General features: G+C 53.1%; 1 protein-coding gene across 2 annotated transcripts; it reads left to right on the forward strand.

Moving 5' to 3' along the window:
- Positions 1 to 8714: 8714 nt before the first annotated feature.
- TNFRSF13C (TNF receptor superfamily member 13C) lies at positions 8715 to 14362 on the forward strand. 2 transcript variants are annotated; one of them, XM_053584815.1, is made up of 3 exons: positions 8715 to 10275; positions 10535 to 10843; positions 11381 to 14362. In XM_053584815.1, the coding sequence occupies exons 1-3, from the start codon at positions 10140 to 10142 to the stop codon at positions 11530 to 11532; spliced, it is 597 nt and encodes a 198-aa protein (XP_053440790.1). In that variant the 5' UTR covers positions 8715 to 10139; the 3' UTR covers positions 11533 to 14362. The 2 variants fall into 2 exon arrangements, with proteins under 2 accessions (XP_053440790.1, XP_053440789.1); XM_053584814.1 differs by having other exon boundaries at positions 8721 to 10275; positions 11309 to 14359.
- The last annotated feature ends 291 nt before the right edge of the window (positions 14363 to 14653 follow it).

Here is a 14653-nt window from a genome sequence, read left to right on the forward strand (position 1 = left end):
CTTGCACTCCCAGGTGAGTAGAGGCAGGAGCAGCCTGGCCACAGAGGGGAAGTGGTGCAGTGGGAAAGGACCCAGCCTTTGAGTCCCACCAGCTTGGGGTCTGTGGCTGCCTTGCAGTGTGAGCAGGGGCAGCCCACTTCCCTCTGCACCCCGTGGCCTGCTCCACGCTTGAGGTCCTTATGAGGCTCTGAGGGAAACTGAAACGCCTGCCCTGGTCCATCCTTCCCAGACGGCGGCCAGAGAGCTGGCTGGAGATGCTCAGAGCTGTGCTGGGCTATGAGCCTAGGAGTCCTTGAACACAAAACCTGCCAGGCCTGGCCCCCTTGGCCTACACACACACCCAGGGGTGCTGGGCCAGGCCTGCTGGCCAGGCTCCAGCACAAAGCAACCTTTTCCAGAAGATATCTGTGGGCTTAGCCCTCTTTTCTCCACTCTGCACTGGGGCCAGAAGGATGCAGTTGTGAAAACACTTCTCACAGACACTTGAGACTTTGGACCTTGCACACTCCATATCTGAGCCTCATTTGAGTATGACACTGAGTGCCAGCTCCAGGAGGGAGAGCAGGTGGGCAGTCCGCAGGGCCCCTCACATCAGGGGGAATGCTGAAGTCATTCGGGAGGGCCCTGGGAACTAACATTTGGTGACTGCCTGGTCAGATTACAAAACTGCCCTACAAGACTGGACATGGTGGCAGGTGCCTGTAGTCCCAGCTACTCCGGAGGCCAAGGCAGGAAGATCACTTGAGTCCTGGACTTTGAGGCTGCAATGAGTTATGATGATACCACTGCACTCCAGCCTGGGTGACAAAGTAAGACCCTGTCTCTGAAAAAAACATTTTTTTTTTTTTTTTTTTTTTTAAGAAAAACTGCCTTGCGGGGCGGCGCCTGTGGCTCAGCGGGTAGGGCGCCAGTCCCATATGCTGGAGGTGGCGGGTTCAAACCCAGCCCCGGCCAAATTAAAAAAAAAAAAAAAAGAAAGAAAAACTGCCTTGCAAGGCCTGACTCAGAGGTGCTGGTCCTCTATTAAGCTTGGCCACAGACCAGCTTCCCTTGAGGGAGCACAGACTCCTTGAGGGCGAGACCTGACCACCATCCCACCTACCACCCACCGCAGACAGAGGGCCCCACAGGGGAGCTCAGGGGTCAAGGGGTACCTACCTGTCATCCATCTTGCTTCCCTTCCATGGAACTAAGCGTAACCATCCACTTCCCGCACAAGGTTGGGGCGTGGGCCAGGCATGCCCTGCCTTTTTCCTGGTCACCGTGCCTTGTCTGCCTACCCCCAGGACATCCTTGGGGGGTCACTCTCACTTCTTTCCCCTCTGTTCAAGGTCTGCATCTCACCAGGCCTCCTATGACCCCCTGGTTTAAAATCACATCCCCTAAGTCCTTGGCACCCTTCCCTTCTGGATTTTTCTCCCTGGCACTTCTTACCTCCTCACCTACCTTATCATTTCCTATTAGTTTCTGTGGTTCCCTGCTGTCTCCCCAGAGCCTACAACACTGCCTGGTGCATAGCTGGTGCTCAGTATTTGATGACTGACCAGAGATTAACACAGGACAGCTGCAGGAGATCCAGAGCCCAGTGGACTTTTTTGTCCTTCCTGTGTGGTGCTCCCAAATAAGGCCTGGGGGGAAGTTAGCCCTGGGGGACTCCCTGCTCCTCTTCCTCTTCCCCAGCCTGGCCTCACAGCCTCCCTCCATGCACCTGCTGGCCTCTAGGAGGTGGGAACTTCACTCCCTATGGCTGAGGAGCTGCAGTCTCCTTTGTAACTTCAGTCTAGGTCCCATGTCCCCCATTCCAGGGCTATGTTGAGAGAATGGCTTGGCCTGCCCCAGGACTTCTATGAAGTGTGTGTGAGAGAGAGTGTGTGTGTGTGTGTGTGTGTGTGTGTGTAGGGAAAATGGGGACATGATGGACAGCACACTGCAGGTCCATGAAGATGCATGCAAGAGGCTGGGGGCGGTGGCTCACGCTTGTAATCCTAGCACTCTGGGTGGCCGAGGTGGGTGGACTGCCTGAGCTCAGGAGTTCGAGACCAGCCTGAGCAAGAGTGAAACCACGTCTCTAAAAAAATAACTGGGCGTTGTGGTGAGTGCCTGTAGTCCCAGCTAGTTAGGAGGCTGAGGCAAGAGAATCGCTTGAGCCCAAGAGTTTGAGGTTGCTATAAGTTGTTTACCAAGGGTGACAAAGTGAGACTCATCTCAAAAACAGGGGAGGATTTGTGACTGCTTCTTGGAAAAGCATAACCTGCCCTTGCCTAGCCTGGGTTTGGTGGGGGAAATGGAACAGGAGGCTCCCAGGCCTGTGCTGCTGAGCTCTGCGGCTAGGGATTCCCCAGCCACTCCTGCCCTTTCCTAGTGTCTAGAGGCCTGACCCTGCATCCTTCCTGCTGTCCCTGGTGAGTGTCCTTGTTTGTCAGAGACACAAAATACATGAGAAGGGCTAAGGCAATCTCCTCAAAGTCTTCAAAGTGAAAACAGGATCCTTCAGGGGGGACAGGGAAATGCCCTTTCTTACTTATAAAACTCCATGTTGGTTGAAGGGTTTTTTTCATGAGGATCTGTTCGGGTATTACTGAGGGTAATTTCATGAGGATCTGTTCAGCGTAGTTATGACTAAAAGTAATTTTGATCCTAGCGCTCTGGGAAGCTGAGGTGAGAGCACCACTTGAGGTCAGTGGTTTGAGACCAGCCTGAGCAAGAGTGAGATGCTGTCTCTACTAAAAATAGCTAGACGTGGTGGCAGGCACCTGTAGTCTCAGATGCTCAAGAGGCTGAGGCAGGATGATTACTTGAGCCCAGGAGTTCAAGGTTGCTGTGAGTGTCTAAATGCCCCTACACTCTAGCCTGGGCAACAGTGAAACCCTGTCTAAACAAAACAAAATAAACAAAAAAACCAACAACAACTAAGTTTGAAGTACAGAGTGCATGCTAAGCCTCAGACCGTTTCATGTCCAGATCTAGGAAGCTGGCCTCTCTGCCCTCAGGGACTGCTCCAGATGACACTGTGCTTACACCCTAGGCACAGAACATCCTCACTTCTCCTACCCTGTCCCCAAAGCATGAAAGGCACAGGCCGGGCTACACAATCAGATAGACAGAGACCCCATCCAAATCCCCTCCTACCTGCTGGGTCATCCTGAGAGGGCCTTTTGCCCCTCTAAGCCTTTGTTTCCTCATCTGAAAAATCAATGTCATAATAGGACCTGCATCAGAGCTATTATGAGGGTCTTTTGGGGGAAAATTTGAGAGCAAAGATCAGGGGAAACTCCCTTCTCCCTGAAGACCCTGAATTAATCATCTTTTTTTTTTTTTTTTTTTTGAGATAGAGTCTGGAGCTGTTGCCCTGGTCAGAGTGCTGTGGCATCATAGTAGCTCACAGCAACCTCCAACTCTTGGGCTCAAGCAATCCTCTTGCCTCAGGTTTTTTATTTTTAGTAGAGACGGGGTCTTGCTTTTGAAGCAATCCACCTTCCTCGGCCTCCCAGAGTGCTAGGATTACAGATGTGAGCCACCACACCTAGCCTAATCATCTTTTTTTTTGTAGAGACAGAGTCTCACTTTATTGCCCTGGGTAGAGTGCTGTGGCATCACAGCTCACAGCAACCTCCAACTCCTGGGCTTCAGCAATTCCCTTGCCTCAGCCTCCCGAGTAGCTGAGACTACAGGCGCCCACCACAACGCACGGCTATTTTTTTTTGTTGCAGTTTGAACCTGCCACCCTCAGTATATGGGGCCGGCACCCTACTCACTGAGCCACAGGTGCCACCCATCTTTTTTTTTTTTTTTTGTAGAGACAGAGTCTCACTTTATGGCCCTCGGTAGAGTGCCATGGCCCCACACAGCTCACAGCAACCTCCAACTCCTGAGCTTAAGCGATTCTCTTGCCTCAGCCTCCCGAGTAGCTGGGACTACAGGTGCCCGCCACAACGCCCGGCCATTTTCTGGTTGCAGTTTGGCCGGGGCTGGGTCCGAACCCGCCACTCTCGGTATATGGGGCTGGCGCCCCACCGACTGAGCCACAGGCGCCGCCCTTTTTTTTTTTTTTTAGAGACTCACTTTGTTGCCCTCGGTAGAATGCCATGGCATCACAGGTCACAGCAACCTCCAGTTCTTGGGCTTAGGCAGTTCTCTTGCCTCAGCCTCCCAAGTAGCTGGGACTACAGGCGTTGGCCACAACACCCAGCTGTTTTTTTTGTTGCAGTTTGGATGGGGCTGGGTTTGAACCCGCCACCCTCAGTATATGGGGCCGGCACCCTACTCACTGAGCCACAGGCACCGCCCCTAATCATCTTTTTAAACAAAGTATTCAATGAATGAAAAGTTGAGAACTGGGCAGCCCCTGTAGCTCAGTGAGTAGGGTGCTGGCCCCATATACCGAGGGTGGCAGGTTCAAACCCAGCCCCATCCAAACTGCAACAACAACAAAAAAAAAAAAGCCAGCGTTGTGGCGGGCGCCTGTAGTCCCAGCTGCTCGGGAGGCTGAGGCAGGAGAATCACCTAAGCCCAGGAGTTGGAGGTTGCTGTGAGCTGTGTGACGCCACGGCACTCTACCCAGGGCAATAAAGTGAAACTCTGTCTCTACAAAAAAAAAAAGAAAAAGAAAAGTTGAGAACTAAGAGGCTGTTTCAGTCTGAAGAGTTTTTCAGCAAAAAGTCTTATATTTCCTACTCAGCACACTGAGACCATGACATCAAATTATTTAAAGTAAAAACTGTTAAAAGAACAAGGTTGGGCTGGGCACAGAGGCTCACACCTGTAATCCTAGCATTTTAGGAGCCAAGGCAGGTGGATCTCCTGAGCTGAGTTTGAGACCAGCCTGAGCAAAGCAAGACCCCATCTGTACTAAACATAGAAAAACTAGCTGGGCGTTGGGCGGCACTAGCTGTGGCTCAAGGAGTAGGGCGCCGGCCCCATTTATTGGCGGTGGCGGATTCAAGCCCAGGCCCGGCCAAAACAAACAAACAAACAAACAAACAAAAACAACTAGCTGGCGTTGTGGAGGGCACCTATAGTCCCAGCTACTTGGGAGGCTGAGGTAAGAGAATTGCTTGAGCCCAAGAGTCTGAGGTTGATGATACCACAGCACTCTACCCAGGGTGACTGAGTGAGACTCTGTCTCCAAAAAAAAAGAAAACGATTAGCTGGTGTGGTAGTGCATGCTCAAAGTCCTGGCTATTCAGGAGGCTTAGGCAGGAGAATGGTTGGAGCTCAGGAGTTCAAGCCTGCAATGAGCTATGATTGTGCCACTGCACCCCAGCCTGGGTGACAGGGCAAGACTCTCTCTCTAAAAAAAAAATATAAAGAACAAGGACAATTTGCAAGAACGACATTGATTTTAGAAACTTAACTCCTCTCTTTGTCATATCTCAGTCAAAAGTGACACAGAAGAGCTTCTAAGTTGGTGAACATGTAACCAGTTCCATAAGCAAGAAAAAATGTTGTGGGTTTTTTTTCATGGGTGATAGTGGTGGTGGTTGTAGTTCTCTATTTCAAGTTCCCAGGCCGGTAAGAATTGCTGATCAGAACTTTGCAACTTTTCATCAAACTGATGCATTCCTGTTTTTTTTTTTTTTCTTTTCGAAACAGAGTCTCACTTTGTCACCCTTGGTAGAGTGCTGTGGTGTCATAGCTCACAGCAACCTCAAACTTCTGAGCTCAAGTGATCCTCTTGCCTCAGCCTCTCAAGTAGTTGGGACTACAGGTGCCCACCACAACCCCCGTTTATTTTTAGAAACGGGGTCTTGCTCTGGCTCAGGCTGGTCTCAAACTCCTGAGCTCGAGCTATCCACCATCCTTGGCCTCCCAGAGTGCTGGAATTATAGGCATGAGCCACGGCACCTGGCCTCTGATGTGTTTTGTTTTGAGTTTCCCAGAAACTGCAGAACCTCCTTACAGCCATGAGATAACTACAGAGCCTTACACCTCCTGTTTATCAGGAAAAGACAAGTCAAGCAATGTGCCATTGCAGATTGTGCCCAAGGACCCAGTGAACCTGCACACAAAGCTGAAAGAATGACCAATGTTAACCCCTCCATCATTATGATACTAAGATCCCCACTCTGGGAGGGACTTAGCCGCCATCTTTTGTTCATGGGATGTAAGTACAAGCATGACTCTCACTCACATGTGCACCCCAAACACATAACAATGTTTCCTCTCCTCAGGCATTATTTTCATTTCCACATCCAGAAAAATGCCCTGACCCTGTTGGTTGGGGAGGCAGATTGGAGGTGGTCTCTGCCTTCCCCTCCCAGCATATGGGTCTTCAGCAATAAATCCTTTCCTTCTTGACAATCGTCCTTGTCTCAGTAATTGGCTTTCTGTGTGGTGAGCAACATGAACCTCTCTTATGGGTTCATCTATATGACCCCCTCATGGAGGTTCTGGAGGGTGGCCAGGATGGTGAGCTCTTCCCACGTACCACATCCTAAGCACCTCTTCTATTTAGCTGGTCTTGAGTTGTATCCTTTCCAAAAATCTGGTAATAGTTTGGGTTTTTTTTAAGTGACATAGAAGACTTGAATAAATTTAATAGGCCTGGCATAGTGGCTCTGCCTGTAATCCTAGCACTCTGGGAGGCCGAGGTGGGTATATCGCTTGATCTCAGAAGTGAGAGATCAGCCTGAGCAAGAGTGAGACTCTGTCTCTACCAAAAATAGAAAAACTAGCCAGGCATTGTGGCAGGCGCCTTTAGTCCCAGCTACTCACGACACTGAGACAGGAGAATTACTTGAGTTCAGGAGTTTGAGGTTGCTGTGAGCTATGGAGATGCCAGGGCACTCTAGCATGGGTGACAGTGAGACTTTGTCTCAAACAATAAATAAATAAACTTGACTTAAGAGCCATGGGGGAACAAGAATACAGTGAGGAGTAGCCTCACATGTCTCACATTGATCTGGTTGTGAAATTGAATGGTGGGGTCATCACGCAGAGATTCAAGGCCTCCTGCACCCTCTGACCCCCTACCCCGTTTAGGAGGCCCAAGTAGAAAGATGAGTCTGAGGTCAGGTATCTGCACACACACCGACATGACTCCCACGGGCCTTTTGCTGTTCCTGGCTTTGCCGCCCCACACATGGACCAATGTGGGCACAAAGAAAGCACCTGATAAACATTTGTGTCAAATGAGTAATTCTGCTCCTCTCCTTCCAGGCAGCCGGCCCTCCTCTCTGGCCCAGGTGAGGGACCTTGGAACTCTGACAGTGGTTTTTTTTTCTTAGGGATGGGGTCTCGCTCTTGGTCAGGATGGTCTTAAACTCCTGATCGTAGAGATCCGCTTACCTGGGCCTCCCATAGTGCTAGGATTACAGGCATGAGCCACCATACTAGAACTTTGACAGTGACTCCCAATTCTGGGAATCACCTGAAGTCCAAGTGAGTCCTTAGCTCCTGACAATCTAAAGCAAAAGTAAGTTCTATCTAGAAAGTGTAGAAAATTTACTCCACACACATAACAAAGGTGAGTTCTGCCTGCCCGGTTCCTTTAGCCCCTCTATTTAAGCAACAGATTTTTTTTTTTTTTTGAGACAGAGTCTCCCTCTTTGCCCTGGGTAGAGTCCTGTGGTATCACAGCTCACAGCAACCTCAGTCTCTTGGTGTTAAACAATCCTTTGGCCTTAGCCTCACGAGTAGCTGGGACTACAGGCACTTGCCACGATGCTCGGCTAATTTTTTTCCTAGCGTATGGGGTCTCACTCTTGCTCAGGCTGGTCTCTAACTCCTGAACTCAAGGGATCCACCCGCCTCAGACTCCTAGAGTGTTGAGAGTACAGGCATGAGCCACCGCACCCAAGCAGCGGATTAATTACAGGCTACACAAGGGGAGGAATGTCCATGTTATTTCTTGGAAGGGGGCAGTGTTCCCCTAGAATCAAGGTGACACCCACCTTTTGACTAAATATGGTCAAACAAGAAGTGTCATGGCACCAGGTGCATGATGGGAGTGGGTGGTTTTCTTAGACACGTTTATGGTAATGAGATATATCATGAAGAGGCCAAAGAGGTGGTCAATTTCTCCACCATCTTGGTTCTAACTGGTTGGAACTCGTCCTTCCTTCACCTTGTTTTGGTCAGGGTAGTTTGAAACTTTGAGACTTCTCGCATAGCTAAGCAATGCCCAAAGCAGTGCCGAAAGCAATGGCCCAGGGAGTGCCTACCAGGTCCCTGTCTCAGTGTTATGCCTCTCTCTGCTCTCCCTTGGGACTCTGAAGATAGCCACATCTAGTCTCTGCAGAAGTCAGAATAGCCAGTGATTCACACCTTCTGGCTGGGAGATGGGGACCTGGCAGGCCTGTGGGGACCCTTTCTTAGCTTGTGTAAATTATCCCCACATGGCCCCACTGGGCCACTCTCTTTCCAGGTTCCCACAAAGCGCAGCCTGCCCAGCCGTCTGGCACAAGGGCTAAATGAGGTGCCTGGTACATAGTGAGGGCCCTGGAGCCCCCAGCAGGTTACAGCAGTAGCATTAATAGGGACAGGAGGATGGGCGTGGGAGGCAGGGTTGTGGCCTAGTCCTCTGGCCTTGCCCCCACCCTGCTGTCCCATAGAAGAGTCCTCCTTGTCATGGCTCCTCTCCAAGCTCCTGGCTCCCCCCACCATACACCCACACCCACACCCCAGACCCACTTCTCCTTTGCACCTGCCCCACCGCCTACACCTTCCTGCCATGGAGTTGCTCACCCGTGGGCAGGGGATGGAGAGGCAGGGGCCAGGACAACTGTAGGCTGGCCCATTGGGGGTCTGTGAGAGTCCTTGGGTCTCTCAAGCCAGAAACCTGAGGGACCTGCTTCTCTCCCCTCAGTCCATGGCTAGCTGCTGTGTCATGCCCTGCCTGGACCATAGGGTCAGTCACCTTGCTCCTCCAGTCACCTCATTGAGACTCCGACCTCTGTTACAGCCAGAGGACCCTTGTGAGTACAACTCAGAAGGAATCTCCCCCCTACTCAAACCTCCCAGGGCTCCTCACTGCAGGCCTCACCCCTCTGCAGCCTGGGTGCCTCCTCCTCCCTTCCAACATCCCCTGAGATGGTGGCCATACTTGTCCCCAGAGCACCTCCATGTGATCCCTTCACCTCTCCAGCCTTTTGTCCATGCCCGACCCTCTTCCTGGAGTGTTTCCCACCACCTTTGCTGCTGCTAAGCTCTACCCACTCTGCTCCCAAGCTCCCTCCCAGCCGCTGGACAGTTGCTCTTTTCCTCAGTGCTCCGAGTTCCCCCAGCCCTGAGTGTGTGTATGTCTCAGGTGGGGGAACCAAACCTTGGGAAACAGACAGGAGGGGCCTCCGTGAGACACAGAGGTGAGCTGGCCAGGAACACACAGTCCTGGAGAAAAGGAGTTGGGGTGGGCCTCTCTCCACTCCAGCCACAGGCTCCTCAGTAACACACAGATCTTATTGGCCCTGCTCAAAGCCCTGGCTCCCTAGTGTCCTCCAGCCCAGAGTCCAAGTTCCCTGCTGCTCCAGTCAAGGCCTCTGCCCAGCCCTCTGGCCTCCCTCCGCCTGGCCTTGACTCCGTGTGTCCCCTGGTCTTCTGCTCTGGGCCTCCAAGGTTATGCTCTCTCAGTCTCCATCCTCCCTCCACCTGGCAAACACCTCTCACCATCCCTGCCTTGAGAGCTGGGGACTCCCTCTGGGCAGACCCTCTGGGCCTACTGCAAAGTGGTCACTCAGATGTGTCTGATGTCCCAAACCAGCTCTGACTGGGAAGAGCAGGAGGATTCCCCAGAGGAGGGAGCCAGGTAGGCCTGGGGGGAGGAGGGGGGAGATGGTGGTAGGAGAACTTGGAGCCACGGGCTGCCTCTCTGAGGCTGATCAGGGAAGGTCACCAGAGGTCTTATGTCCTGACTGCAGGGGCTTATAGTGGCTGTGGCCTGTCCCCAGCCTTGTCCCTGCCTGGGGCCCACACAGCTGGCGTCTGGGGGCGATGGTTGAGTGGTCAAATGGAGGAACCACAGGCAGAAAGAGAAAGAGGTCTGGGGCCTGGCTGAGAGTGGAGAGTGGTCCCACCCCAGCGGTCTCCCCCGCAGGCGGGGCAGGGCAGAGTGCGGGGCCCCTCCCAGTTTCCTCCCCAGGGGCAGCCGAGCGGGAGCCCGACTCAGTGCTCAGTCCCCTGCGAAGTGTGGCGGCATCAGCACCATGCAGCGAGGGGCCAGGAGGCCGAGGGCCCGGGACGCGCCGGTCCCTACTCCCTGCTACCCAGCCCAGTGCTTCGACCCACTGCTCCGCCTCTGTGTGGCCTGCGAGCTTTTCCGCACGCCTGAGGCCAGACCTGGTAAGAGCCACCAGCTCTGACGAGTGGCCTCGGGCAGCCCTCGGCGGGGGGAGGTCCGGGTGCTGCTATGGGCCCCTACACCATAGAAGCCCCGGGCGGAGTCGGTCCTGCCCAGGAGCCACGGGGCGGCGGGGTGATGGGGGCCTTTTGGGCAGGACCCGGACGGGCACGCGATCGCTGCGTGGCCCTGACCGCGCCTCCGCCTCTCTCTCCACCTCCCACCCCTCGGTCCACCCACCCGCTGTCCTTCCCCGCTCAGCCTCGCCTCCCTCCGCCTGGCCCCGTGCCCGCGTGTCCCTCCCCGCGGCCTCCCGCCCTCTCTCCCAGTCACCCCCGCCCGCAGCGGGCTCGAGCAGCGTGGGCCCCGGGACGGCGCTGCAGCCGCAGGAGTCGGTGGGCGCGGGCGGCCCCGAGGCGGCGTTGTCCCTGTCCGGGCTGCTCCTCGGCGCTCCCGCGCTGCTGGGCCTGGCGCTGGCGCTGGCGCTGGCCCTGGTGGGCCTGGTGAGCTGGAGGTACCGGCGGCTTCGAGGGGCCGCCTCCCCGGAGGCTCCAGATGGAGGCCAGAACGGTGAGTTCCGTCTAGGGAGCCAAGGGACACCGCAGGGTCACACGGCCTTGGGGTGGGGCCGTCTGGGGGAGATACGGCCCTTATGGGGGGGGGTCTCCTGGGGGATGTATGTAGATAGAGATCAGGAGAGAGTTTGCCCTGGGACTGAGCAGGGAGAAGCCTCTAGCCAAAGCGAGGGACACAACACTGCCCACAGTGCCCTCCTACTTCCCAGGCAGACGAAAGACAGAACCGGGAGGAGTCTGTCCTGCACTCTGGGAGTCTGAGGGAGCTTGGTCCCAGAGTAGATCCCCGAGGGCTGGCCAGGCTGCACCCGACTCCATCCCCCTGCCAGGTATCCCTGCTCCCTCCCACAGCAGGGCTCCATTCCAATGCACTACCCTCTCTAGGGAGTCTTCCAGAATAGGGAGTGGGGGAAGGCTATGGCCCAATACTGACCTTCCCTCTTCTCATCCCCAACTCCAGAGCCCCTGGACAATGTCATCATCCTGTCCCCGACCCCAGAGCCCCTGGACAATGTCATCATCCTGTCCCCAGGAACCATTGATGCCACAGCTCCTGTCTGGCCTCCGCCCATGGAAGAAGACCCAGGCACCACCCCACCTGGCCACAGCGTACCCGTGCCAGCCACAGAGCTGGGCTCCACTGAGCTGGTGACCACCAAGACTGCTGGACTTGAGCAACAATAGCAATGGAGAGGGCAGGGGATTGTCCCTGCCCTCCTCTGGACCCCCAGCTAGGAGCTTGGAAGTTGAATTTGGCTCTTCACTCCGGCACCCACCTGTGATTTCCTGGGACCCATAAATTCTGCAGAACCACAGACCACATACAGCATTCAGCCCACATGGAGTTGCTTGGTGTGCTAGTTTTTGGTTTAAGATCATACCATCTTTGATAGCCCTGTATCTGAGCTTCTGTGGTTTTGAATGGTCGGGGCACTGTAAGCTTTTTATTTTAAAGTGGGGAAGGTGCCATTAAACCAAAATTAATCTGGAAAAAAAAAAAAAAAAGATCAAGTGGAGGCTGGGCACGGTGGCTCACACTATAATTAAAGCACTATGGGAGGCCGAGGTGGGTAGATGGCTTGAGCTCAGGAGTTAGAGACCAGCCTGAGTAAGAGCCTCTACTAAAAATAGAAAAAATTAGCAGGGCATTGTGATGGGCCCCTGTAGTCCCAGCTACTTTGGAGGATGAGCCAAGAGGATCACTTGAGCCCAAAGTTTCAGGTTGTTGTGAGCTAGACTACCCAGGGTGAGAGAGACTCTGTATCCAAAAAAAGAAAAAAAAATCAAGTGGGAGGATGCTTAATTTGTAGCTGGGTGTTATAGTTCTTTAATACTTGCTTTCAGAGCTGTCCTGCTTTTAAATCCATGCCAATGGCAGCAATGAGAAACCAATTCATGGGTTTGCTTGGTTTGGAATTTAGTACTAATACAAGATTATTTTAAGAAATAATCAAAGGTAAGAAAAGATTGTGTTGGATTGTACTGATTCTTAGGGATCCGTATCGCAGGGACAACCCTAAGACTGGCCCAGTGTGCTAGGATTTAAGGTGCTATTTGACCTCAGTGGCTGCCTCCAGAGCCACCAGTCTGCCCTTGGGAGGGAGTCTACAGCCTCTGAACTCCAAACTCAAGCTGAACAAACACACTGGCAGGCAGCTCTCTCAGGGACTACGCAGGGTCTCAGCTGCTTCCAAGGCACAGCACGCTCAGCCATACACAGGTTAGGGCTGGGATCTATAGGAGGCTCCTTCGTACAGAGGCCAGGGCAGTCTTGTGGCCTTGAATAAGAAGGATCTGAGGTCCCTTGAATTCCCTTCTCTCTATGGCCAGTCCTCCTGAAATACTGGACTCCAAATGCTGGGCTCAATTAGCCATTCTGTGCTAGCCCCTAGGGTTACCCTCCATCCCAGTGGAAGCTGCTCCTCTCACAGTGGTGCTCCTTGCTTTGGGGTCTGTGGCCAAGACTGTCTATTCCCAGTCCAGGACCACACTGTGCACTCAGCAGTCATTGCCTCTTGCCTGCCCTCCCTCACAGAGTCAAAAGCTCCTGACCTGGACTCGGCCTGGACAGCTTCCTTGGAACTTATCATGTATTAACGCCTTTGGAAGGCCCATTGGACTAGGAGTCAGAAGATGGGGTTCTGGGGACTGTTTTTCCCATGTTGGGCCTTGGCTGCTTTCTGTTCCATACATCAGATGTTTCTGCCTGCCTCTCCATGGACTGCCACCAGCACTGCCCCACAGACCCCCACCCTTTCTGCCTACATCTTTCCCAGTTCAAAATACAGTGGTCAGTGGTACTGGTGTCCCTAGGACATGGACACTCACATCCAGGTCTCTACCTAGTTACTCACTCCTTGAACCCATCTCAGATGTCCCAACCCCCAGTGAGCTAGGTGACTGGGGTGAGGTCAGGTGACAAGCTATAGGCAGGGGTGAGGGCAGACCCAAATGGGCCCAGCCATCTCCTCCTCTTTCCATTGAAGTTGGAGAAATCTGAGCTGTTTCCAGCCACCCTACCTTTTCCACTACAGCCCGGGGATGAGCCTTAAAGGTAATAAGGGTGGGTAAAACCCCTCTGGGCCCTGTCATGCAAACCTTTGGCACCTCTTTGTCCCAGCCAGCCTCTGGCTGGTTTTCAGTTTCCCCTCTAATCTCAGTTTCTTCTGAAAAATAAAGGGGTTGGATGCCCCAGAGAAGGACTGGAAGAAACCTTAGAGAATTCTCACACATACACACATTTCACAGATGAAGAAACAGGCTCTGAGCAGGAGAGGACTTGGTGTCATTTTCAACTAGCAAATAGCAGATGGGAAGTTTCTTGGGGAAGACCCAGAACAGACGAATGGAGGGTAGACAATGACAGGGTATAGTGTCTCCCTTCCCCCTGGAGCAGGGCCCCTGAGGCCAAAGTCATAAAGATCAGTGTTCTATCCTCTGTCCTAGGTGTTACTTTCCAAGGAGCCTTCACCTTCCATACCTCATTGATCTTCATAACATCGCCTTGAGGGGGGAGTGTTTGTGTTTGCTTAAAAAAATTTATTGAAAGAATAATCAAATAGGGCAGCTCCTGTGGCTCAGTGGGTAGGGCACCGGCCCCTTATACCAAGGGTGGTGGGTTAGAACCCAGTCCAAGCCAAACTGCAACAAAAAAGAGCTGGGCGTTGTGGCAGGCACCTGTAGTCCCAGCTACTCGGGAGGCTGAGGCAAGAGAATCGCCTAAGCCCAGGAGTTGGAGGTTGCTGTGAGCTGTGAGCTGTGATGCCACAGCACTCTACCAAGGGCGATAAAGTGAGACTGTGTCTCAAAAAAAAAAAAAAAAGAAGAAGAATCAATTGGCTTAGGTACCATGGTTTGTGCCTATAATCCTAGCACCCTAGGAGGAAGAGGCAGGAGAATGTCTTGAGCTCAGGGGTTCAAGACCAGCCTGATGGCTTGGTGCCCATGCTCAGTGGTTAGGGTGGAGTTGGCAGGTTCAAACCTGGCCTGGTCCTGCTAAACAACAATGACAACTACAGCAACAATAACAAAAATAGCTGGGCGTTGTGGCAGGTGTCTGTAGTCCCAGCTACTTGGGAAGCTGAGGCAAGAGAATCGCTTGAGCCCAAAAGTTTGAGGTTACTGTGACCTGTGATGCCACAGCGCTCTACCAAGGGCAACATAGTGAGACTCTGTCTCAGAAAAAAAAAAAAGACCAGCCTGAGCAAGAGCAAGGTCTCATCTCTATTAAAAAGAAAAAAAATTGGCTGGGGGTTGTGGCAGGCACCTATAGTCCCAGCTACTTAGAATGCTGAGGCAAGAGGGC

This window comes from Nycticebus coucang, chromosome 3, assembly GCF_027406575.1.
Source record: "Nycticebus coucang isolate mNycCou1 chromosome 3, mNycCou1.pri, whole genome shotgun sequence".
NCBI lineage: Eukaryota > Metazoa > Chordata > Mammalia > Primates > Lorisidae > Nycticebus > Nycticebus coucang.

What these genes read in the sequence shown, in the direction of transcription:
- TNFRSF13C (XM_053584814.1), top strand. Translation starts at nt 10,140, where the DNA reads ATGCAGCGAGGGGCCAGGAGGCCGAGGGCCCGGGACGCGCCGGTCCCT. An exon ending in CACGCCTGAGGCCAGACCTG is followed by an intron (nt 10,276 to 10,534) that starts GTAAGAGCCACC and finishes TTCCCCGCTCAG; the next exon opens with CCTCGCCTCCCTCCGCCTGG. An exon ending in TCCAGATGGAGGCCAGAACG is followed by an intron (nt 10,844 to 11,308) that starts GTGAGTTCCGTC and finishes CCCCAACTCCAG; the next exon opens with AGCCCCTGGACAATGTCATC.